This window comes from Euleptes europaea, chromosome 8 (assembly GCF_029931775.1).
Source record: "Euleptes europaea isolate rEulEur1 chromosome 8, rEulEur1.hap1, whole genome shotgun sequence".
In the NCBI taxonomy this organism is placed as follows: domain Eukaryota; kingdom Metazoa; phylum Chordata; class Lepidosauria; order Squamata; family Sphaerodactylidae; genus Euleptes; species Euleptes europaea.
Genome location: NC_079319.1, coordinates 95,522,841 through 95,549,283, shown reverse-complemented (window position 1 = coordinate 95,549,283; position 26,443 = coordinate 95,522,841). Strand labels below are relative to the sequence as shown.

Here is a 26,443-nt window from a genome sequence, read left to right as displayed (position 1 = left end):
GGATCTGGGAAACCCGGGCTCGAATCCCCTCTCTGCCATGGAAACTTGCTGGGTGACCTTGGGTCAGTCACACTCTCTCAGCCTCGACCCTGGCAAGTATTTGGATGGGAGACCTCCAGGGAATACCGGGGCGTGACTCGGAGGCAGGCAATGGCAAACCACCTCCCAACTTCTCTTGCCTTGAAAACCCTACTTGGTCACTATAAGTCAGATGTGACTTATATGCTATCTGAGCAGTAAGAGCCTTGAATAGTTTTGGGCAGGGAAGCTTTACATACCACTCAGAGGATGGAGAGAAGATGACCAGCGGGTGAATCAAGTGTAAAGTGGGGCCAAAAAAAACACAAAAAACTGGGGAGTGTACATTGGGGCAAAAAATCCCAACTTCACATGTACACTGATGGGATTTGTGCTGGCAGCGACCGACCAAGAAAGGGATCTTGGGGTGGTAGTGGATAGCTCAATGAAGATGTCAACCCAGTGTGCGGCTGCTGTGAAAAAGGCAAATTCCATGCTGGCCATCATTAGACGAGGAATAGAGAATAAAACTGCTGATATCATACTGCCCTGGTACAAATCTATGGTGAGACCACACTTGGAATACTGTGTACAGTTCTGGCCACCACACCTAGTGCAGAAAAGAGCAACCAAAATGACCAGGGGGCTAGATCAACTGCCCAATGAGGAGTAGGCTTTTTAGCTTGGAAAGAAGGCGGTTAAGGGGAGACATGATAGAGGTCTATAAAATTATGCATGGTTTGGAGAGCGTGGGCAGAGAGAAGCTTTTCCCCTCTCAAAATACTAGAACACGGGGTCATCTGCTGAAGCTGGAGAGAGAGAGATTCAAAACAGATAAAAGGAACTATTTCATCACCCAGCACATAGTTAAATTGTGGAACTCCCTGCCCCAGGATGTGGTGATGGCTGCCAACTCGGAAGACTTTAAGAGGGCAGTGGGCTTGTTCATGGAGGAGAGGGCTATTCATGGCTATTAGTAAAAATGCGTACTAGTCGTTATGCATAACTATTCTCTCCAGGATCAGAGGAGCATACCTGTTATATTAGGTGCTGTGGAACATGGGCAGGATAATGCTGCTGCAGTCGTCTTGTCTGTGGGCTTCCTGGAGGCACCTGGTTGGCCACTGTGTGAACAGACTGCTGGCCTTGATGGGCCTTGGTCTGATCCAGCATGGTTTTTTTTTATTTTTATGACTTGACAGCAAAAAAAAAATATATATGTATAAAACAGTGTTTGGCTATTAAGCCACAATTTGTGATCTCCTTTTCTTGCCCCCTTTCCATTACTGGACTGAATATACTGGTTGAATATGATGTGTAGTAAGCGGGAAGGAATGGAATACTAAGCAAGAGCCTGTTGGCCCGCCGTTGAGCTGCCCAATCACGAGAGTGGGGGGGTGAAAGAAGGCGGGCACTCTGACAGTATATAAGCGGGCGGGGAGCCGGAATTCTCAGTTCAGTCAGTTACTGTTACCGTTGCAGAGTGTTACTGTTAATAAAGGAGTTAGCTGTTAACTGCGCCTCTGGCCTCTTGGTGTTACCCACGATACATAATAGCGGCGACGAGGATGGGTAGACCACTAGCGCGCGAAGAACTGAACGAAACACCAAGGTACAAACAGAGCCACGATAATGGCTAGCAGGGCCCAGGGTAACATGGAGCCGTTTAACCCAGCCAATCCCGAGAAATGGGCCTCATATGCTATGAGGATGAGGTACCATATGGTTGCGAACGACCTCATGGCAGTGGGAAAAAAGAAAGCGGCTTTCCTAAGCCTCTGCGGTCAAGACACGTTCGAGTTAGCTCAGGGATTGTTAACACCTGTTGAGATCGACGTGGCCACCTACGACGACATTGTAACGGCCCTGGACAAACACTTCGCGCCCAAACCTTCAAAACTGGCAAGACGCGCCAAATTCCAGGAAAGGCGCCAAGCGCCGGGAGAAATGGTCACCGAGTATGTCGCCGCTCTAAAGCAAGCCGCGAAGTACTGCGAGTTCCCCAATGTGAAAGTGGCTCCGTGACCAGCTGGTTATCGGCCTTAGTGACAAGGTCTGCCGCTGTCTCCTGTCAAAAAAATCCTTGACGTTTGAAGAGACTTTGGAAAATGTGACATAAGCCGAAGCAGCTGCCAGGGTTTCCAGTGCCTTGGACCTCAAGGAAGCGATGTGCGGCACGGGGTCCTCCAGAGACACAACCCCTGTTCACTACGAAAATGACAGCGATATCAAGGGGGAAGAAGACTCCCACAGAATGGGCACCGAAGACCCTCGGAGAAGGGCCAACAAGGGAACAAGACCACGAGTCACCGTCAGCCGACAGTGCGCAAGCTGTGGTGACCCCCATGACCAGCAGTCCTGTCGATTTAGAGACGCCAAATGCAGGGGTTGTGGAAAGCTAGGCCACATCGTTCGGGTTTGCCGTCCCGCCAGGTGAGGCGGAGGCTACAACCCTAACACGGCCGGGAGGCGCGATACTGACACACACCCAGCTCACTCGATTGTTGCGGGAACCACTATCTCTGCTACCCACCGGTTGACTCCACCACAGTTTCATTCCCTGGGCCAAACTGCAACGGAACTACACTCTGTGAGCAAGGTCTGTGTTACTGTCAACATTAATGGGTCCCCATGCGAAATGGAGGTTGACTCTGGGTCAGCGCTCTCAGTGGTGTCTGAGGGCACATTCCAGCAACTCTTCGCGCCGGGCAAGGCCCCGAAGCTTCAGAAAAGCAGCATAATACTCACCGATTACCAACTGAAGCGGGTGCCGATCAAGGGAATCGCCCAGGTCTGGGTCTGATACTTGCAACATGAGAAAACACTTCATCTACTGGTGGTCGCGGCGTCAGCCTGTTGGGGCTAGAATGGTTCCAAGTATTGGGAATCCAACTAACCAGTATTCACCACGTCGCCCCGTCCAACGTACAGAATGTTTGGAGCGAGTTTGAAGATGTTTGGAATGCGCCGCTGGGCAGTTACAAAGGGCCCCCAATCCACCTCCAACTTGACCCCGGGGCAGCGCCAATCTGACTCAAGGTCCGCCGGGTTCCGTTCGTCCTCAAGGAAAAAATTGATGCTGAGATTGACCACCTCGTACAGCAAGGGGTACTAGAGCTAGTTCCCAACGCGAGGTGGGCAACTCCTATAGTGACACCTCTCAAACCAAATGGGGAGATCCAAATCTGTGCCGATTATAAATGTACTATCAATAGGGCACTGCAACAGCACTCTTACCCGGTGCCAGTTGTGAGCCATCTCCTGGCATCACTCGCAGGCGGCAGAGTCTTCACGAAACTCCACCTGGCACAGGCGTACCAACAGCTGCCAGTTGACAGTGAATTGGCCGAGGCTCAGACGATTGTAACGCACCGGGGCGCGTTCCGCGTCACTCGTCTGCAATTTGGGGTTTGCACAGCCCCGGGAATTTTCCAAAATTTAATGGAAGATCTCCTGAAAGGTCTGCCGGGAGTGGTGCCGTATTTCAATGACGTGTTGATAGCGGCTGCATCGGAATCGGAGCTGCTCTGCCGGGTTCGACAGGTCCTGGCCCGATTTAGGTCTTCTGGCCTTATAGTTAAACGGGAAAAGTGTCAGCTGGGCATCCCTCAAGTCAGTTTCCTCAGCTACCTTATTGAAGCCGACGGCATTCACCCGACCCCCGCCAAGGTACGGGCCATCCATGCCGCCCCGGCCCCCACACCCGACCCCCGCCAAGGTACGGGCCATCCATGCCGCCCCGGCCCCCACATCCAAACCCGAACTTAGAACATTTCTCGACCTTCTTAATTTCTATCATGCCTTCCTGCCACACAAGGCTTCGGTAGCCAAGCCGCTCCACAGACTCCTGGACAAAGCGACCCCGTGGTCCTGGGGGCCAACACACCAGCGCGCATTCGTTGCCGCCAAACATCTGCTCTCGTCATCCAGCCTCCTTGTCCATTTTAACGAACGCTTACCTGTTCTACTGACATGTGATGCTTCACCGTATGGCGTCGGGGCGGTCCTCAGCCACTGCTTACCATCGGGCAGGGACGCCCCAATAGAGTTCTATTCACGCACATTATCGCCGGCGGAGAGAAATTATGCACAGATTGATAAAGAGGCGTTCGCCATCGTGGTGGCAGTCAAAAAGTTTCATGATTTTGTCTACGGCCGGCACTTCACAATCATCACCGACCACAAACCATTGCTTGGCCTTTTTGCTCCTAACCGTCAGATGCCGCAAATTCTTTCCCTGTGGGTACTGCAATGGTCGATGTTCCTGAATGTGTATTCGTTCGACCTTGTCCACCGCCCCGGCCGTTCTATTGGCCATGCCGATGGCCTCAGCCGTCTCCCCTTTGCCGACGATGACCCCAACCCTGCTCCAGCCCACAACGCCTTACTGATTGTGGCCCTCCCGGAACCACTGCTGCACGCCTCCGACATAGCTGCGCAGTCTTCCAGGGATCGCACTATCGCCCGTGTACTCAACTGGGTATGGAGGGGGTGGCCAGCCGAGTTTACCCCTTATGCTTCAAGACAGCATGAACTGTCCGTACATAAAGGCTGCCTGCTCTGGGGTAACCGTGTTGTTGTAACCGCCAAGCTATGTCACAAGGTGATGGAGGCTCTACATATGTGCCACCCGGGTATTGTCCAGATGAAAGCTCTGGCACGTAGCTATGTGTGGTGGCCCGGGATAGACTCTGGTATTGAGGAGTGGGTCCGCCGCTGCAGCCCGTGTTAAGAATCACGGCCAGAAATGCCCCTGGCACCAGTACACCACTGGGAGTCCACGCACATGCCATGGTCGTGAGTACACATAGACTTTGCCAGTCCATTCCAGAGCAAGATTTTTTTAATTGTCGTGGACTTATACTCTAAGTGGGTAGAGGTGTTTGATGGCGTTCATTAGTTTTGTTAGCCAGTCCAAGTGAATACGGCAGAGTCAAGCACAGTTTAAATTAGTGCTATTTATTATACAGTGAATCAAAGTGCTTCGCCAGTCTCTTTCTCCATACGCCCACACCACTGTACAGATATTACAGTTATATACAATACTGACTCAGTCTATCAGCCAATCCACTGATAGCTGCTCAGCTCCCAGGAAAAACCTGTTGTGTCCAGTTTTCCTGCAGAGTCATGATGAGCTGGCATTAGTCATCACTTTGTCATGTGATCTCAGCTGTCAACTAGCTGTCTCCTAGATCACCACAATCTGCTTACTTTGTAGTCTATAATTTCAACACTCCTCCTAGAATAGAAAAGTAAGCCCCAAAGATTGTCTACATGTTACAAACTTTTCAACATTTAAACACTTTGTAAAAACATCAGCAGTATTGTCACAAGATGCACAATGTATTAATTCCATAATCCCATTGTTTACCGCCTGCCTGACATTCTGATACCGGATGTTGATGTGTTTGCTTCTTGTCTTAACTCCTTGATCCCCTGCTAACTGCTGTGCTGCAGTACTGTCACAGTATACTTTCACAGGCGAATCCCATTTTGCAAGTCTGTTAATAGTTGCTGCAACCACTCTAGCTGAATCACACAGTCACTTAGTTCAGAATACTCTGCCTCACAGGTACTTGTTGACACATGGGTCTGTTTAAGCGATTTCCACATAACCAGGGCTCCATGCAAGAACACCGCATAACCTGTAGTAGATTTCCCATCCTTTCTGTTACCCCAACTAGCACCACTGTACACTGTGATCTGTTTCTCTTTGGTTGCTTTCAGACTCAATTTTATTGAAGATGTGCCCTTTAAATACCGCAACACTCTTTTAGCTGCTACCCAGTCCTTTGTATATGGACTTGCACACTTCTGGCATAGTAAATGCACTGCTATGCATATGTCTGGCCTAGTCCAACAAGCCAGATAAAGCAATGATCCCACCAGGGATAGATACACATTTTTGTCATGGAATACTTTTTCATCCACTTCCTTTGTATACCCTGTTGTCATGGGAGATTCAACACTCTTAGCATCCTTCATTCCAAACGTAGATACCAATTGCTTTATTTTATTTTCTTGACTTAGTTCAGAATATCCCTCTGGGTGCCTTGTCATTTCTACTCCCAGATAATTTTGAATGCTTCCTAAGTGCTTTATCCTGAACAGCCTTCCTGCAGCCTTCTTGAACCACTGCAGCTGTTCATCCTCATTAAACATAAAGCAAAGGTCGTCCACGTAAATTAAAAGTATGCAGTCTGTGTTACCTACACGCTTCTTGAACATGCATGGGTCTGCTACACCTTGCTCAAACCCAAGATTTGTCAATGCTCTGCTGAGATATTGAGACCAAGCACGAGCACTCTGCTTAAGCCCATAAATAGCCTTATGCAGCCTTAGCGCCTTCTGCTTGCTTTCACATTCAAACCCTGGAATCTGCTGCATGTACAGATCTTCATTGAGGCTGGCATTCAAATAAGCTGTGGTAAAGTCGAAATGATGCACCTGCATCTTGTCTGCTGCAGCTTTACACAGTGCTATTTTCAAAGTTTCAGCTTTCACAGTAGGTGCAAAAACCTTGTCAAAGTCCTTGCCCTCTACTTGTGAGTAACCCTTGGCCACTAACCTGGCCTTTCTGTGTATTTTACCATCAGGTAAATACTTGACCTTGTACAGCCACCTGCAGCCAATTGCATCCCTTTTGGCAGGCAGTTCTGACACTGTGAAAACCTCATTGTCCTGAAGTGAGTTGTATTCAGTGTGCACGGCTTCCAGTCAAGCCTCTTTCTCACTTCCTTCATAGGACAACACCTTAGCATAATTCTTAGGTTCTCTCACATATACATGATTCACATCAGTTGTATCATACCCATATTTCTTAGGAGGAATACCTTTGTTACACCTGCTAGACACACGAGGTATCTGCCTTACATTCTGACCACTCTCAGATGAAGAACTACTAGGAGAATTTCCCTCCTGTTCAGTTCCATCTGTATCCTGAGAGCTCTCTGTGCAAGGAAGCACAACCTGCTTAGGCACCTCATGACCGTGTATTCTAGCCCAGTTACTGCCTTCACAAAAACTGGCAGATCTGCTGTAACTCAGAGCCTGATGCTCATTGGCAAACCTGTAAGCCTTCATTCCTGTTTGGTACCCAAGGAAGAGTAATTTTTTGGACCTTGCTCCTCCTTTCCTTCTTTGGTTCAAAGGAATGTTCACCCACGCCTTCGTTCCAAATACTCTTAGATAGCCCAAACCAGGATCCTTGTTATAGAGCACCTTGTAAGGTATGTTGTTTATGGACCTAGTCCAAACCCTGTTTGACACATAACAGGCAGCTTTCAAAGCCACTGCCCAGAAACTGATAGTCAAGTTAGCATCCTTCAACATGGAATGCATCATTGTTTGCAGCACTCCACCACGTCTCTCGGCCACTCCATTTTACTGAAGGACCGAGACATTGGCAATCCTGTGTTGCACACCTTGCTGTTTCAACCACCTGGCAAAGTCATTAGACATGTACTCGCCACCCATATCAGACTGTACAGCAACCAGCTCATGACCTAGCTGCTTCTGCACACGCCTGGCCCAATACTTGAATGTGTCACACACTTCAGACTTGTGTTTCATGACGTACACCCATGTAAACCGGGAAAAATCATCTGTAATAATTAATGCAAACTGATTACTAAAATGACTCTTAGCATACGGGCCCACAATATCGGTATGTACGAGTTGTAGGGGTGTCTGGGACCTTCTCTGACTGTGCTTTGCCACAGGATAGGCTTTAGATTTTGTACTTTTACAGACCTCATAGTCTAGAAAGTTTCCACACTCTTTCACCTTTTCCTTTCCCAGCAAAGCCAGTGTCTTATTTATAGTGTCATAGCCTACATGGCCCAGTCTCCGATGCAATAAATGTACACAGCTATCATGTGGACTTTGGTTAGTAACCGTCTTAGCCCCCACTGGCACATTATCTATCACATAGACATTGTTATACATTTTTCCCTTTAAAAGCACCTTGTTATCTTTAGCTATATGGCAAGCCTTGCCAGCAAAAGTAACGGTAAAGCCTGCTTTATCTAGGGCAAAAACACTCAATAGGTTATTCTCTAAGGCCGGCACGCATACTACGTCCCTAAAAACATGATTTAAAGCAGTAAATACCACACTCCCTTCACATACCACCTGTGAGTTCCTGCCGTCAGCCAAATTCACATGCTGTAAACTGGATTCATATGCATTCTGCAATAGCTCCTCACTGTTACAAAAATTTTGAGAAGCCCCAGAGTCCAAAATCCAAACTCCTTTGAACTCATCTCTGTCTGTGACTACCAGCGCTGCCAGCAGGACCCTTTGACAAAAGTTCATCTCTCCTCTTCTTTCTGAAGTCAGGACAGTTCATTGGTTCTTGTAGGTTATCCGGGCTGTGTAACCGTAGTCTTGGAATTTTCTTTCCTGACGTTTCACCAGCAACTGTGGCAGGCATCTTCAGAGTAGTAACACTTCAGTGTTACTACTCTGAAGATGCCTGCCACAGTTGCTGGCGAAACGTCAGGAAAGAAAATTCCAAGACCACGGTTACACAGCCCGGATAACCTACAAGAACCAATGAACTCTGACCGTGAAAGCCTTCGACAATATTCAGGACAGTTCCTTTTCAGGTGATTTATGGATCCACATAGGAAACATTTGCGAACCCTGAGAGCCATGGACTGTAACTCTCTTCCTCTCAGCTTTCTTGCTTTGTCACACTCTGCGCCGGTGTCGCTCTGCTGCTTGTCCTCTCCTCCCTCCTTCCTGGAACGCTGCCCAGTCTGCAATGAGGTCACTCTCCGCTCCTGCTCCAGCAACCGGCCAGTGACGTACCCCAATGTTAGTTTATCAGTTTCAACAGCATCCAAAGCAGTAATGAGCATGTTGAACTGTTCTGTTAAGGAGCTCAGAATAATGTAGACTTTGTCTTCTTCTTGGAGAGTCTTTCCCCTTAGCTCCAACTCTTGAAAGCACTCAGTTAATTTATTTATGTGCTCCCGGACAGACTCCCCCGGCTGCATCACATTTCTATATAACCATCTCGTTATAGTGATTAACGAACCAGCTGTCTTCTGCACATAAACTTCTTTTAGACTGCCCCAGGCTTGTTTAACTTTAACCTTACCAGACACATGTATGAGTTGATCATCTGACACACTCAGCACGATAATAGCAGGAGCCTTCTGGTCTTTTGCCTCGTCTAGTGCTGTCGATGGGTCTGGTGGGTCGGAGATATATTGCCACAACGCCTCTCTTGAGATAATGCTCCATCCTAAGAACCCAGATATTATAATTGGAAGAGGTGAGCTTTTCCACAAGCAACGCCGATGCAGCTTGAGCCATTTCGCTTTCAGCTCCCTGCCACTCAACCTCTGTATCACTCTTCTCCTCCTCCTCTGATGCACTGCTCTCACTGCTCAGGCTTATCTCGTCCTCAGCTCCAGCTCCGTCTGACTCCGCGGAAGACATTCACTTGCACTCCGTTTGCACAGCCCACGTTCCACGTATCAACCACGATCAGAACCTCCTGGGTGTAGCACAGAGGAACCGAGCTGGGCCCATAGCCCTGATGGCGTTCTTTAGTTTTGTTAGCCACCCAGTCCAGGTGAATACGGCAGAGTCAAGCACAGTTTAAATTAGTGCTATTTATTATACAGTGAATCATAGTGCTTCGCCAGTCTCTTTCTCCATACGCCCCACACCACTGTACAGATATTACACAGTTATATACAATACTGACTCAGTATCAGCCAATCCACTGATAGCTGCCCAGCTCCCAAGAAAAACCTGTTGTGTCCAGTTTTCCTGCAGAGTCATGATGAGCTGGCATTAGTCATCACTTTGTCATGTGATCTCAGCTGTCAACTAGCTGTCTCCTAGATCACCACAATCTGCTTACTTTCTTGTCTATAATTTCAACAGTGTTGACCATACACTCCATGACGTCACGGGTCGTCGTAAAGTTTACCACTCATGGGCTGCCAGACACGCTCGTGTCCGATAACGGATCACCATTCACATCCGCGGAATTCCGGGAGTTCCTGCAGGCTAATCTGATCCGTCATGTCACCTCAGCTCTGTTCCACCCGGCCACCAATGGACAAGCGGAACGGATGGTGAGATCTACCAAAGAAGCGTTGGGACGCCCAATCCACGGGGACTGGGATACAAGGCTGGGATACAAGACTACCTGCTGTCCCAGCGCATCCCTCCATGCACTGCCACAGGAAGGAGCCCCACAGAGCTGCTGATGGGGCGCCGACTAAAGTCACTCCTCGATCGCATACACCCAGACCTTACAACAGAGCGTCACCCGGTGAGGGTCGACACAGCCGCCCCAAGGGTGGTTGCTATGGGGGATGCTGTGTTCACCTGGAACTATGGCCCGGGCCCCTGCCTGGTTTCCCGTAACCGTCCGGGATGTGACCAGACCTGTGTCTTACTGGGTCGTGACCCCGGAGGGCCATGTACTCAGGCGTCACATCGACCAGCTGCGGCGCCGGCTTTGGGACCGGGCTGTCTCCGACGGTGTTCGGGCAGCAAGGGAGAGCGGTACGGAGCATGGCCAAGCTGAGGTTCTGGAAACTCCTGTCTCCAGTGAAGAGGAGCAGATACCGGGGGAACTAAGCCGCAGTCCGGGGCGATGCCCGACGGCGCAGCCAGACGCTACGATGCTGATCGACAGGCCTCGAAGCCCCAGCCCAGAGGTCTGTCGTTCAGGGAGAGCTCGAACTCGCCCTAGCTACCTTGAGGACTACGTGTGTTGACCGACTAGTATTAATCCTGGGAGGAAGGGGTGTTATGTATTGGTTGAATATGATGTGTAGTAAGCAGGAAGGAATGGAATACGAAGCAAGAGCCTGTCGGCCCGCCGTTGAGCCACCCAATCACGAGAGTGGGGGGGGGAGAAAGAAGGCGGGCACTGTGACAGTATATAAGCAGGCGGGGAGCCAGAATTCTCAGTTCAGTCAGTTACTGTTACTGTTGCAGAGTGTTACTGTTAATAAAGGAGTTAGCTGTTAACTGCACCTCTGACCTCTTGGTGTTACCCATGATACATAATACATTGACAGCCATGATGCATGTTTTGTAATAGAAAACAATGCTAAGGGTGGAGAGGGTAAAGAAATGTGTGGGGTGCTTCTTTCAGTGGCAGCCATGCTTCTTCCGTAACTACTATGCCCAACTATCTGTTTCCCACTCCAATTAATTCCACTACTCTCCTAATCTATTCATTGGTCAGTGACAGCAATTAATGAGCTTCGGCTCTATAAAGTTCTGTGGGATGTTGAAAAGAAAGATGTTCATGGGCAATCTTTGTTTTGCAGTCTGGCCTAGCCACAGCTGGGGAAATTGCATGTCCTTGTATACTTGGGGAGTTTCGTACCACAAAGAGGCCTTAAAGTGTAATATAGCAAGATTAAAAGCTGATGTCTCTGTCCTGTCAGATGTGATTTAAAGTTGTTCATAACTGCTCTAGAAAATGGCTTTGAGTATAGGACCAAATGTTTCAAAGTTTATATCCAGCAAATAAAAAAGAATGCATCATTTTAGAATGTGCCATCTTCTTGTCATGGAGTTCCTTGAGCTTTCTGCCTATAATCTCAAGTGAGAGGTGTGATTGTCCGTATACTTGAATATATCCCCCCTCTCCAAGTACAGGGTTATTAGTCATTAAACCTGACAAGGTACGCCAGGCGTTCTACCTTTCTTTAGGTAATTACACGGCCAAGTTTGTATATAAGCAATTTTAAAAAAATAAATCACTAAAATATTCCCGGTTAATGGAAAATTGCTCCAATTTTTCCTCTACGGATGTGTCTATAAACAAATGGGGGGGGGGACCCTACAAAAATAACATAAAATTGACTTTTTATAGCCTAGTACAAACAGCAGCCATTTTCTTGATAAGAGTCATTTGTGACAGATGGCAATATTTTAAAAAAGAAAAACCGGCTGGCACTTTTGCAACCCATTTCCAGTTCTCAGGTGTGACCACTTGTAATGGGAAAAGTAGTTGCCTCATTGGAAGCCAGATTTTACAGATAAAGAAAAGAAAGGTAGCGCTGATGTATCCTTTGCCTTCCTGTCTCTATTTTGGATGAGTGGCTTCTTTTTGTTTTCTGTTTTTTTGCGTTAAAATGTATATACGGGCTCTTATCCCTTAAAAATAACAGTTGCTGAAGGACAGCAGGTTTATTTAATGCTCAAAAAACAAGCTCTCTTCATATTTAGATGTATGGTAAACTTCCACAGTGGATTCTTTTTGCGTGCAATCTCTTTGCGGCTTGAAAATTGGCAACCACAAACACCTCGCCCTCCTGATGCGATTTGGCGTGAATTGAGCTGAACACCTCGGACAGACTAACTGCTAGATCCTACGCAGGAGTACTTAGAAGGAAGTGCCACTTGGGGCTTTAATTCTCTGCACACTTACATGGGGAGTCAGTCCCACTGAACTTGGTGGGGCCTGTTTCTGAAGTAAGCATTCGTAGCCTTATGAGTTTGGGGAGATTTGGTTCCGAGTAAGTGCGATTAGCTTAAGGTCTGTGAGTCTCTGTCGGTTTATATTAATTCACTCCTTCAGAGTTTTCTACTTCTATTATGCTCAGGTCTACCCTTATTAGAGAATTAAGGACTAGAAAATTCAAGTACTTAAAATGCCCGAGGCCATTCCAGCTAATAATATATGAGTTAATTGAGTCATAAGCTTTTTTGGACCATTTATTTTAACTCTTCCTCTTTCTCAGCTTGCAGAGGGCTACACTGGGCTTGCCAAGATCTCTTAGCTGCACCAACCTCACAGGGTTATTGGAAAGCTAACCAACTTCTCCAGGTTCATTGGAGGAGCTCAGAGGTGTGAATGCAAGAAATGATGGAACCCGTTCCTCAGTATGAGGTCTTACTGGCTTTGTATCAACAGATATTTAGCCAGGCTCCGTAATTTCAAAATTTTATTTTAGTCTACAGAGTAAAAAAGATTCCTACACGTGAAACTTCTCGAAACAGAAGCTGTTATACAAGTTCATAAATTACTGCAGGAGCGGGAGAGCTGCTTCCCCAGGGGTTCTCCCCAGACTGCTCCTGGAATGGTTGGCTGCATGTTGCATATGGGTGGGAAGAAATAGCTTCTTCCCGTACAAGCATCCCCCAGGATCACCCATCACTTAGGAAGTAACTACAACATTGGTCTCATTTATGTCACTCCTTGCATCCAAAAGTTACCAGAACTGCAGGGCATAATGCCGTGTTAAAGGGGTTCCAGTATGAGGTCTGGATAGGCTGTTGTCTCACTGGTAGAGAGCAATATTGTGCATCAGAAAAGTTTGGTGACTCTTCTAGTTGGTGAAAGGGCCTGCTAGAGGTATCAGCTGTTGAAAGCATTTTCAGGTTGTAATGTGGTTTTGTAATTTGTTTTCAGCGTCCACTTGTACTACCTATTTCCAAGCTTAGAGGAAGGAGGATTAGCCACATACCGCACTGCCATTGTTCAAAACCAGCATCTTGCCATGCTGGCTAAGGTAGGTGCAATTCTTTATATATTAACACTTTGAATTAGCTAGTAGACATGTGGCGTAGTGACAAACTGGTTGCCAATGAGGCTGAACTGTTCATGCCAGTATATTTATTATGGAAAGGCAGCAGGTTTCTCATACTCAACAAGCCTTCTGAGGTATCTTGGTTATTTAAAGATAGACGTAAACATGTAGAAGAACGAGCCCTACTGAGGAAGAACCAGCACGGCTTCTCCAAAGAGAAGCCGTGCCTCACTGACCTTGTGAAAGTCTTTAATGAGCGTATGGTTGAGTGTGATCCTTTAGACCTTGGCAGCCCCTCACCAAAAGCTTTTGAGCAAATATAGAAGTCGTGGCATGAGAGGATGGGTTAAATAGTAGAAAAGCAGGAAGTGGGAGTAAATGGACAGTTCTCACAAGAAAGGAAGTATGCAGTAGGGTCTCCCATTTGGTTTGGTTTTTTGTTTTTGTTTTTGTGGTGTTAAGTTGCAGTTAACTTATGGTGACTCTGTACGGTTTTCAAAGCAAGAGACGTTCAGAGGTGGTTTGTTATTGCCTGCTTCTGTGTAGCAACCCTAGATTTCCTTGGTGGTCTCCCATCTAAGTACTAACCAGGACTGACCCTGCTTAGCTTCCGAGATCTGATGGGATGAGGCTAGCCTGGACTACCCAGGTCAGGATGGGTCTGTATTGTGTGTGTAAAGGGCCATCAAGTTGCAGCCAACTTATGGCGACCCCAGCAAGGGGCTTTCAAGCAGCTCTGAACCCGGCTTTGGCCAGGATAGAGAGCGGCATATATGTCTAAAAATAAATAAATAAATAAAGTGAGAAGCAGAGGTGGTTTGCCATTGCCTTCCTCTGCAAAGTCCTCCTTGGTGGTCTCCCATCCAAGTACCGTCCCTGCTTAGCTTCGGAGATGTGACGAGATTGGGCTATACCATGCCACCTTCCCTCCTGGGTCTATATTAGGATTATTTAATTTGTTCATAAATTAGCTCGAATTGGAGCTGAGCAGTGAAGTGACCTTGCTGGCAGATAAAATCATTTAGGGTGATGAAGATTAGTGGATTGTAGAAGATTGTATAGAGCTCAGAGGGTGAGTGAGCAAATAATGTGGCAAATAAGGCTCAGTGTCAGTTGTGGTGAAAAAAGTTGTTGATTTTAAATATGCACCAATGGAGACCAAACTGATGGTGATTGACCAGAAAAAAAGATACGGGAGTTGTGGTGGACAGCTCCAACAAAATATCAACTTGGAGGGCAGCAGTGGCGTAAAAGTCAGATTTCCTGCTTGCAGTTATTTAAAAGATACTGCAAATAAAACGTCTGGTGTCGTGATGCCTTTGTATAGATCTGTGGCATGGCTGCATTTGGAATATTACGTACACTTCTGATCACTCCAACTCAAAAACGGCATCGCGGGCCCAAGTTCACGGAACCAACTGCCTGGTGAGAATTGGGGGATTCAGGATCTTTCCTGAGTTGTATCCCTACTTTTGTCTTCTTCTGGTAGAGGGGCTTTGGGGGAGTGTCTGGGGGGGCAACTTTTGTCCCCAGAACCCAGGAACAGTGTTTGTGCTGGGGCACCGTGGGCTGAAGTGAAAGGGGGGAGGTAGGAAATATCCATTCTGCAAGCAAAGCTCTGCTCTCGATTGGTGGATCAACTCTTTGTTTTTAGGAAGGCTTTTGGTGCTTGGATATGTTGGGATTTTATTCTCTTTAAACTGTATTATTGACTGTATCAGTTTATCCTGTTTTTATCATAGAGTGCAATTTGCAGTTCATTTTGGGAACTTCTGTCCAAAGCGGGTTGTACGCTTTTCTACATAAATAATCTACTTTTATCATAGATTAATAACAGTATGAGAACCAGCGTGGTGTAGTGGTTAAGGTGTCTGTCCAGGATCTGGGAAACCCAGGTTCGAATCCCCTCTCTGCCATGGAAACTTGTTGTGTGACCTTGGGCCAGTCACACACTCTCAGCCTCGACCCTGGCAAGTATTTGGATGGGAGACCTCCGAGGAATACCAGGGTTATGATGCAGAGGCAGGCAATGGCAAACCAGCTCTGAACTGTCCCTTGCCTGGAAAACCTTACTGGGTTGCCATAAGTCAGCTGTGACTTGACGGCAAAAAATAAAAATAAAATAACAGTAAATAAGGAGGTTAAAAATACTTATAAAACCTTGCAGTAGTGAAATACTGGAGTACAGAGATCTGTCCTGGCTGGCTGGGATCTAAAAGGGTACACTGTTGTTGTTTTTTCTCCAGTAGGGATGATTGTGAAATCCAGTTAGTTTTTCCCAGTCACATTGGGGCCCCCATTTGCTAGGTCTGGTCATTAGATCAAATCCCAACCTGGGGGGCTTCAGATAAGCAGTCCAGCCAGGTATAATGCTCTCAGAGCTCTTCAGCTCTCTCTTAAGTGGCTGGATCACTTCTCTGATCCCAGAAGAATGTACTTCTGGGTTCCAGTGCTTAGAGAACCATCGTAAGAACATAAGAAAAGCCCTGCTGCGTCAGACCAAGGCCCATTGAGTCCAGCAGTCTGTTCACACAGTGGCCAACCAGGTGCCTCTAGGAAATCCACAAACAAGACTGCTGCCGCAGCACCATCCTGCCTGTGTTCCACAGCACCTAATATAATAGGCATGCTCCTCTGATACTAGAGAGAGAATAAGTATGCATCATGACTAGTATCGATTTTGACTAGTAGCCATGGACAAGTGCTTGGATCACAATTTTTGGTACTCACAGCACCATCTTTAAGTACCACGATCAGGATCCCCACCCTGCGCCCACACCCTCTGCAGAGGCTGGGTGAAAATGGGAGAAAAGGTAGAGTGCGGAGGGGAGGGGTACACTGTTCCTCGTGCCCGCCAGTGGCTTCTGGAAACCCAGCCCAGCCTGTTGGGGAACTGTTCGTTTAATGCCGCAGAGGATGTATGAACAGAATCATTTTGTTCTCTGGCCTGTACATATAGCTGGTAGTTCACTGTGTTTAAAAAGGGCTCCCTGCCAGCATTTCTGCAAACCACAACCATAAAGCAAAGCCTGTCTTGTGTTTACCTACTGAAAGATTAATTGATGAGCTAGATACTGCTGAAAACATAGAACATTAGACTTGCTTGCTGCCCTGAGGGTTTATGATTGATCTTTCAATTTATATTTCTTTAACCGGTGCCACTTACACTTCAGGAGAGGCATGCCTCACGGTTTTCTCCTTGCGTTTTGTTTGGAGCCAAGTCTCCTCTCTTTTATCGTATCAGTTCTTTCACCCAGTAATGTCCAACAAATGTTTGCATTGGGGTCATCGTCATTCAGACGTCTTGCAAGATGTTACGATAGCGGAGGCAGTTTTGTATTCTCTCCCTTCTTAGTCATCTGTATTTCATAAATTCAGTTCTCCATCAGTGAAGGACGGCATCCTTGCATTGGTTGTGCCCCCTTCTTGTTTTGTGGGCAGGGCGTGTGCAGATTTGTTGCAGAGGCTTCCACTGTCCTGAGGAGGCGCTCCACTTGCCCAGTTCATGTGTTGCCAAGCTTCTGGTGGAGTCAGATCCACCTCTAGTATCACAATCAAATAAGAGAATTCTCCTTGAAGACCTGTAAGTGGAGATACTATAAGGCTGAAAAACAGGTGAGAGAAAAACCTAATAGTGTCCCTTTTGACTTAGGGAGTTCCTTTCCGATTCCTTGCCCATCAACTAGGGCGCTTAATTCCTCTCCTTTCAGTTTTTTCCCCACCCAGGATAATACAGCTTTTCAGTATCCCATACAAGGATACCTTCCAGTCCACTGATGAGAAGAAACCTTCACAGTAAGTCCAGTGTTTCATTTGCCATCAGTGGAGGAAGGTATACTTGTATGGGAAGGTGAAAAGTGGTATTATCCCGGGTGGGGAAAAAACTGAAAGGAGAGGAATTAAGGAACTACTTTTTAAAGATTTCTGTCAAAAGTAGCCACAGCCTAGACAAACTTGTGTAGTTGGTAGTGCCTCACCAAGGTGGAGGCCAGATCGCAAGTCACTGTCCTACCTATGCATGCAATGGATTCGTTAGTGAAGAGTGTTGTGTACATAGTGGCCACTGTAGCAAAAAAAGGCATTAACCTTTGAGACTGACAGGAGATGCTGGCTGTCGTAAGCCAGGGAGATGCACTCTCTGGTGATAGCGTCTTCCTCTAAGGGCAAGAACATAAGAAAAGCCCTGCTGGATCAGACCAAGGCCTGTCAAGTCCAGCAGTCTGCTCACACAGTGGCCAACCAGGTGCCTCTAGGAAGCCCCCAAACAAGACGACTGCAGCAGCACCGTACTGCCTGTGTTCCACAGCACCTAAGATAATAAGCATACTCCTCTGATCCTGGAGAGAATAGGTATGCATCATGACTAGTATCCATTTTAACTAGTAGCCATGAATACCCCTTTCCTCCAAGGTCTGGGACCTCACGGGCTCTTTAAGGGAGTTGTCCTCATCTGTTTGAATGAATGAAACCTGAATCAAGACAGCAATCAGGCTTACTCTGGAAGAACCTAGGGGGCTGTCATATACTTGCCGAGGCCATGCAGATGGGATGCGAGGCGCCAGCTTGAACTGAGCTGTGGGCAGTTCTGTAGATGGGCCTCTCCGCCACCAGTGCTTTGGAGTGGGCGAGGGCCGGCTGTCCACTCTCTGTCCTTGGTGGTACTTTGTTGGACTGCAAAGCCTTGGGCTAATGTGGCCTTCCCCCAAAAGGAGTAGAAGATCACAGTGATGGAGAGAGCTGGAAGAGGCTGGCCCAGAAGAAGTGGTATGTTCCCCCAACTACTAGATCAGTTTTCTTCAGGAAGAATCTCAGCCGGCATATTTGATACTGGGAAAAGGTGCTCTTTACCACAGCTGCTACCTCGGTAATCAGGAACAAGGACTGTTAAGATACCCAAACTTCACCAGTGAGCTGCTGCCACATGCATCTAGCTTTTAGTATCCTTTTACTGTTGTCTTTAGCCTCTTTCCTCCTCTCTGGTGGTATCTATTGTCTCTGAACGCTGTAAGGGGAAAGCAGCTGCCCTCTGAATCAGTAAGCCATGAAAAAATGCCCAGGACCCTGTGTGTTGGCAGTTGCAGTGAAGCCCATAAATACAGGCATGGGAAAGTGATAAAGATGCCGTCTCAAACAATGGGGTGCTGTTTTGGCCTCTGGGGAAAGGCAGATGCCTTTCTTTTTTCTGGAGGCTATCTGGTGGTAGAAAGTGCCACCACGCCTCTGGTGGTCTCCCATCCAAGTACTAACCAGGGCTGACCATGCTTAGCTTCTTTAGATCAGGGTATCCTGGGCCAACCAGGGCAGGGGAAGCTATCTAGTATATTTTTGTCCCACCCTTCTCCAGGGAACTCAGAGCAGCAAACATGGCTCCCCATTTTATCCTCTCAGCAGCCTTCTTCAAGGAGGCTTGAAAGGCAGCCCTCCAAAAACATTCAGCTGAGGAAAGGAAAGTGATGTTACCCATGGCTGAGTGGGGATTTGAAGCTTGCTTTCCCAGACTTTTACACCATGCTGATTCTCTGAGCCAGTGCATCGTTCAGCCTCACTTTAAGAACCTTCTGGGTGAACACTCTAATGACACCTAAGCCTTTCTCCTCTGTATTGACCCAGATGTTGGTTTAATTCGTTTTTTAAAAACAAAATTTTGTGCAAAACGAAACCCACTAAACACTGCACAAAATACGTTGTTGTTTTTTGGGTCAATCCAGATTTTATGAGTTTTGTAAACAAAGTAGACCAGTTCTAGTTTACTATATTTGTTGATTTCAGTCTAAAGTTTCAGTCGATCCCTTAAATCCTGCAGCAGCCTTGAGCACTGGCAAAAGTGGTGGGGTGGGGGGTTGAGCAGTATGACTTCAAAGCCCAAAATAACCCATAGGAAATTCAGTTTGAAGCTCACAAAATTCTAAACACTCAGAGGTAGCTTGACTCCATGTATAATTGCCATGGAGCTTAATAGATTGTGTTCTTTATGTTGTGCAGTATGTAGGTATGTAGGGGGTTTTTTCCCTGCCTTTCATTGACAATTTAGTGCTGTTTTAAAAATTCTAAATTTTACTAAGAACATCGATCTCAGATATGCTTCATTCCCACAGTCTCGCCCATTAAATACTCTCTGGGGGAATGAAGTGGGTAGTAATCTATGCTGCTTCTGAAAGGAAGGCTTCTGGTGCATACAAATGTACTGCAAAATGTGCAAATCTCTCTCTCTGCCTCTCTGCCGCCCTCTTTTTCTTGCCTTTAAAACTCTTCAGTGGCATTCTACCAAGTTGGATGAACGCAATCAGGAAAAGTGTAATAACTCTGGAGTCCACCCCAGAATTAGCAGGCAATTACATAATACCTCTGATTTTTAGGCTTGAAGAAAATTAGCAAACAACCTGATGTGAACAGCAAAGGAAAAGCTAGGTGGAGCTGTGGAGTAACATACTAGCCATGTTCGACTTTGCTGCGCGTAGTTAATATGGAGAGAAATACTAAAGACTTCTTTGGAGAAGAGGAGGATTGTCTTTGGGGGTTTTGCTAATTTCCCAGGTGCTTTTTTGTCTTCCATTTTGTGTACTTTCCATGGAAAACACAAAACAAATGTATAAAATACAATTATTATTTTTTACCAAGATTGCAAGAGAAATCCTCCCATTTGTCCTGCCACCCTCAACTTAATCAACAAAGCAGCCAGGGTGCAGAGCAGACAATAATTCTGGCTCTTTGCAAAATGTGATTTGCAAAGCAGAAGCCTACCCTGGGAATCCACGGTCCTACTCCTTCTCTCTAGGGAGATTTTTTCCCTCTCCATCCTTGACATTAACCATGGTCTCCTGTTAGGTGTGCTGATGCAAGCCATGGTTTCCGCAAACCAGATTCCTTCATAATCATGGTTTGCAGACCCATTTCTGACTTTGGTTACACTCTCCTCTTTTGTGAGGGAGCCATCATTTACATTAACTGCCATAAAATAAGAAACTGGTAAATTCTGAGAAAGGAACAAAGTATTCTGGAGAAAGGAAGAGCTACCCTGCACGGAGCTCCTGGAAGAATAAAAATTACTGGCCGTCTTTAAGCAGTGGCTGGACAATCACTTCTCAGGGATGCTTTATTGATCCTGTATTGAGCAGGAGGTAGGACTAGATGGCCTTTATGGCTCCCTCTAACTATGATTCTACTAAACGTATGTGTAGAAAACCACTAAGAGAAAGTCAGTTTCACATGAGCAGCATGTCTTTCACAGTTTGGACTCAGAGTTGGGATCATAATATCCATCCTGGTCTTGCATGTTGGACTTCCTGTTCATACGTTTGGGCCCCTTCTGCCAATCCTTACTTCTTTGTGTGTGTGCGCTCACAGTCCCGTGGGGATCAGACTTCCGTTGGCATCTCCATGTGTTGGATTTCAACATGGCCCTCCACATCCCTGGACACACCAGCAGGGCCTTAGAGTCAGGCTCAACACGTGCAGGGTGAGAGGCAGGCTGGCACGATCCCAGCCACCAACAGGTAAAAGCAAAAAAATGCCTGCATAGTGTTTAAAAGATCAGAACTCAGGAGGTCAGTGAGAATGGTGATATTCTTTGTATTTTGACTCACGAGGTCCTTGTCCGTATTCAAAGATGTGTTAATTGGGCTAAACTTACTCTCATTCCTGAAGATGCCAGTTTGAAAATATTCACTTTGTCAACTACACACAGCACCTTTGTCATGTGGTTGAGCGTGCGCTTAGTTCCCACAAAACGTTGTGGAAGTAAATAAGTCAATTAGCCAGAGCTCTCCAGCTCGTGTTGTGTTTCCAGCTGACCTTCAGTGCCGAACAAGTTGCCTGTAGCTTTCCTAACGTGTTGTCTGTGCCATTAAGGAGTTTTTCTGTAGTGTGTGTGTGTGTAGTCTGTCCTCTTTTTGACAAGAAATGCCTTGGTGTTTTGTAGAAACTGGAGCTGGATCGATTTATGCTTTATGCTCACGGGCCTGATCTTTGCCGAGAATCGGATCTGCGCCACGCCATGGCCAACTGCTTTGAAGCACTGATAGGTAAAACCCCTGCTCTGCATTTTGTGTGTGTGAGAGAGACAGACAGACAGACAGAAACTCTAACTAGGTCAAGGGGGCCACCTATACCGTCTGCGATCTTGGACCCCTGGACCTCCAAATGGTACTGTGGGAAGGCAGACAAACTTCCTGAGTAAGGAGGCCGATATGGGGTAAATAAGCAGGCAATGAGGAAACGTATGTGACTTCTGCATCTAGTCATTTCCTAGTTTTCAAAGAACAGCGTGGGTAGTTTTTAACCCTTATTCCAACCCATGGAAATGAATCCACCAAATTCCACAGTTCAATGGTTTAGATTGACATGCCATTTAGCTGCACACAAGCAATTTTATTCTCCTTTAATAGTAGAGCTCAGGGTTACATGACAGACAAACTGGTGTTTCCCCCCCACACACAACACATAAACAACTAGTGAAATTCACTGCTGTAAGATGTGCAGATGACCAGTGGGCAAATTAAGTAAAACTAGGTATGTGAATGGCTATTAGCCATGGCTGTAAAATGGAGCTTCCATGTTCAGGGATTGTATATCTTTTATTGCCAAATGCTGGGGGGTAAACAGGTAACACCAGTTGTTTTGTTGTCCTGCTGCGTGCCTTTAGATTGCTTCCAAAAGGCATTTGGCAGGCTACTGTCAGAGCCAGAGGACTGGATTCTGTGTCTCTGTTATGCTAGTAGCAAACCCATCTTCCAGTGGAAGACTGTTCTGGTGGCGGAAGGTTTCTTCCACAGCAGAAGTTTCCACTGTTGACAGAATGGATTCATAGAATCCAACCCAGAAGGTAGAGCCAGTGTAGAGTAGTGGTTAGAGTGTTGAATTAGAATCGTGGGCGTCACAGGTTCTAAATCCTTACTCTGCTGGGTGACCTTGGGCCAATAGCACACCCTCAGCCAAGCCTACCTCACAGGGTTGTTGTGAGGATAAAATGGAGGAGAGGGGAATGATGTAAGCCCATTTAGGTCTACATTTGGGAGAAAGGTGGGTATAAATGACGTAAATAGATAAATGAAAAGTTTAACTGGATCCTCAGTCAAATCCAGCAAGACAGTACTTAGGTTCAAAGTGAGGAACTGTATTAACCTGCTATAAAAACAAATTTAAATGTTGTGATCTCTTAGAATGTATGTTGTACTGCATCTATAAACTGCTGTATTGGGGTGTAATCTGAGGGCTACAGTTTATATGTACTTACTTGGTATATTTACATTCACGTCCAGCAGCACATTAGAGACTATCCAGATTTTCAGGGTCTGAGCTTTTGAGAGTCAGAGCGCACTTTGTCAGATATGAGCTTTCGAGATTCCTTGTATCTGATTAAAGGAGCTTTGACTTTTAAAAGCTCACACCCCGAAAATCTTGTTGGCCTCCAAAGTGCTGCTGGTCTCGAATCCAGCTGTCCTCCTTCAGACCGACATGGCCAGCTGCCCTCTGAAGCTTACTTGGTATATGTTCCACTCGATTCTGTGGGACTTGCTGCTTAGTAATACAATCATCAGAAGGATAATTGGTGGTTTTTGAAGAAGAAGGGAAGGGATATAAGAAAAGTTCCAGTTGGAAATCAACCCCAATTCCCCGTGGCTGGCCTGTGCAGTTCCCAGCAGACACCCAGTGGACCGCAGTCACACATAAGTGCAACTTGGTTTTGTAAAGAAATCAAGAATGTGTCCGGCCTAACGAATGGCAGGGAAGAGGAACTACAAAGATGTAAGTAGTGAACTAAAGTTTTGGATGTGAGATTGGTTACCAAAATCAAGATGGCTGATAAAATATCTCCCTAAAACAATAGGAAATGAAGAGACGAGAAAAGAAAGAAAGAAAATTCAGACCAAGATAAAATATAAGATGGCTACGCAGAAGTTAAAATCTCAAAAAATCCTAACTATTCAATACTCAGGAGAAGAATAAGGAGACGGAAGAGATACAGAAGGACTCAGCCATAGGAGAAGGACCCTACGTACAAACCTGCAACTAATTGGCTGAACGGTGTGGGGAATAAAGAAAACGGATGAGATGAAATCGCAGCAAGAGTAACAGTATCTAATGAGGAAATCCATGATTCAGTAAGAGCAAAGCAAGAAAAAAGATAAGCGATAGCAAGATCATTAAGTACAACAGCCTTATTAGCTTCAGAACCGACAGTTTAATAAAGCACAAGAAAATAAAGATGTGTTGCAAGAAATTGGAACAAGATTATCATAGCAACGTTGTCGAGAAATGGGGCTGAGATTAAACGCGATATCATCTGGCAAGTAAAAGGGGAAACATGGGGGATAAATTACACATCAGACACCAAAACATAATTTCAAATCAAGTGAAACATCTGAGGTCTAAGAGAACAATGGTAAAACGCTGCAAGGAGTTTAAAGACTAGAGAAGAAAGGAAGGAGAGAAAGGCCCGGTCCTGGCCTTGTCCCAAATTAGGTGACTCGGGATCACACCAAGTCGTCAAACCCAATGGGCTAAAGTGTATTCATAGTGATCAGTTCCAATGAAGCCACTCAGTTCCTTGGTCTCAGAGGGCATTAAGTCAGGAAGATGTACAGCTCCCACCATCTCAGGAACCACGTTGGTTGTTCATTGCTTCAGGCACTCTCTCCTTGGTGGGTCTGATGGAAGGCAGATGTGAAAGGAAAAGTGGCTGCTCTTTTAGACTCTCCAGATCCTTTGGAGTCCATTGCACATCAGGTTGCTTACCCAGAGTTCCTTCTGGGAATGCTGGATAAGGTCATGGGACTATTGAAAAAAGTCCTTTCTAGGAACTCGTGTGATTAAGTAACAATTTTTGTCTGGTAGTAATAACTGGTTTGATAATGAATGTCGATCTCTAAAATGTCAAATATCCCAAGTTCGTCGTAAATTGAGGAGAACCAACAGCTCCCAATCATACATTGAGTTTATCCAGCTAAAAAGGAAATTCAAACGTGGTCAGAATAAAAAAGCATGAAGAAATACCAGAACTCAGGGTCATCTGCTGAAGCTGGGGGGTGAGAGATTCAAAACAGATAAAAGGAAGCATTTCTTCACACAATGCATAGTTAAATGGTGAAACTCCCTGCCCCAGGATGTGGTGATGGCTGGAAGGCTTTAAGAGGGGAAACATGGAAGGCTTTAAGAGGGGAGTGGACATGTTCATGGAGGTTAGGGTTATCCATGGCTACTAGTCAAAATGGATACTGGTAATGATGCATACCTATTCTCTCCAGGACCAGAGGAGCATGCCTGTTATATTAGGTGCCATGGAACACAGGCAGGATAATGCTGCTGCAGTTGTCTTGTTTGTGGGCTTCCTCGAGGCACCTGGTTGGCCACTGTGTGAACAGATTGCTGTACTTGATGGGCCTTTGGTGTGATCCAGCATGGCTTTTCTTATGTTCTCATCTACCATCTGGTTCTGCTGTTATGGTGACTTGGCTGGCACTGCAGATGCCGTTCCTTCATCCAACCCCCCTCCTTCCAGCAGGTGTGTGGAGAATGATGGCGAAAGCTCAATCTTCATCCTAATAGTGCAAAGGAGAGGCCTTGAGGGACCAAACCTTCCTTTCTTCTGTCACCTCATAGGCTCTGGCTGCCGATCTTGCTGTTTGACGCTTTCTTGTTAGTCCATCTTTATGAATGGGAAGGAGCGCTGGGTAGAATTGAGGGTGGTAAGAAAGAAGCGGACTCAGGATCAGGCTGCACGTTAAATAACTGTCTGACTTCAGTACCTCATTGCATCTCAGCAATAGTAAACTTCAATCCAGACGTTGCAGAGAGTTGAAAGTTTTATTAAGAAAGCAAACGGGTTCAGTAGATCTATACAAACTTAAGGTCAGAATACTGGGGGGAATACTGGTCATCTTTATAGGGAACATACAATACAGTCAGTTACATCAAGGGTAGGACATGAAAGGATGAGGTGCAGCAGAGTTGTTTTGAATGTGAAAGGATACAAGGTGACAATAAGGAAGTGTTTGCTGGTGATTGCCCACTACTAAACCTCCTGGTGAAATTGACTAGCAAACGAGGGGGCGATCTCTCGGGCTCCCAGGCATTTGTTCCGCGGCGCCAGAGATCTCACAGCGGACCTCTATTGAAATGCTAATGCCTGGTGAGCAAAGGAATGAGAACGGGGGGTGGGAAAGACGGGGCTTGCTTATCTGTGGCCCAACTGGATGCCCTCGCTGACACTCCGCCTCCCCAAAGGCCCCTCCCCGGGGGTTCTCGGTTTGGCGGGGTAGTGCCGATGGAATTCCGCTACTAGGGTGGGGGCTTTCACGTGCACTGCGGACACCCACTCATCGCGGCTGGAGTTCAGGTGTTTCCAATGCACGAGGTACTCCAGCTGGCCCCTCCGCACCCGAGAATCTAACACCTTGGAAATCTCGAAGTGCTGTTCCCCTTGCACCATGATTGGGGTCGCAGCTGCGTGGTCAGGGTGCCAATCAGGGGCCGGTACAAAGGGTTTTAACAGACTCACATGGAAAACCAGGTGTACTCCCTGTAAGGATTTCGGTAATTCCAATGCCACGGTAACCTCATTGATAACTTGGGTGATTGGGAATGGCCCCACATATTTCTGACACAGTTTCTTACACGGACGTAAAGACCTGAGATTCTTGGTGGAGAGGTATACCTTCTCTCCGACCTTTAATTCCCATTGGGGCGCTCTGTGTTTGTCTGCCTGCGCCTTGTATCTCTCCTTCGCCTGCTCCAAATTTTTTATAAGCCAGGGTTCCTCACTGTGTTGGCCCATACTGACACTTCGGGGGGGTCGCCGCCCAGGGGGAGAGGTACGTCCCCTAAGGGCCCGAATTCCATTCCGTAGACCGCTTTGAAAGGGCTTATACCAGTAGCAGAGTGTACCGAGTTATTATAAACATATTCCA

General features: G+C 46.6%; 1 protein-coding gene across 1 annotated transcript in view; it reads left to right on the top strand.

Moving 5' to 3' along the window:
* Positions 1–26,443, top strand: part of DROSHA (drosha ribonuclease III) — a 168,150-nt gene that overhangs the window by 76,200 nt on the left and 65,507 nt on the right. The window contains exons 20-21 of the mRNA XM_056854571.1: positions 13,421–13,520; positions 21,457–21,559. Of these exons, the coding sequence (XP_056710549.1) occupies positions 13,421–13,520; positions 21,457–21,559 (203 nt within the window). The remainder of the gene's footprint in view (positions 1–13,420; positions 13,521–21,456; positions 21,560–26,443) is intronic.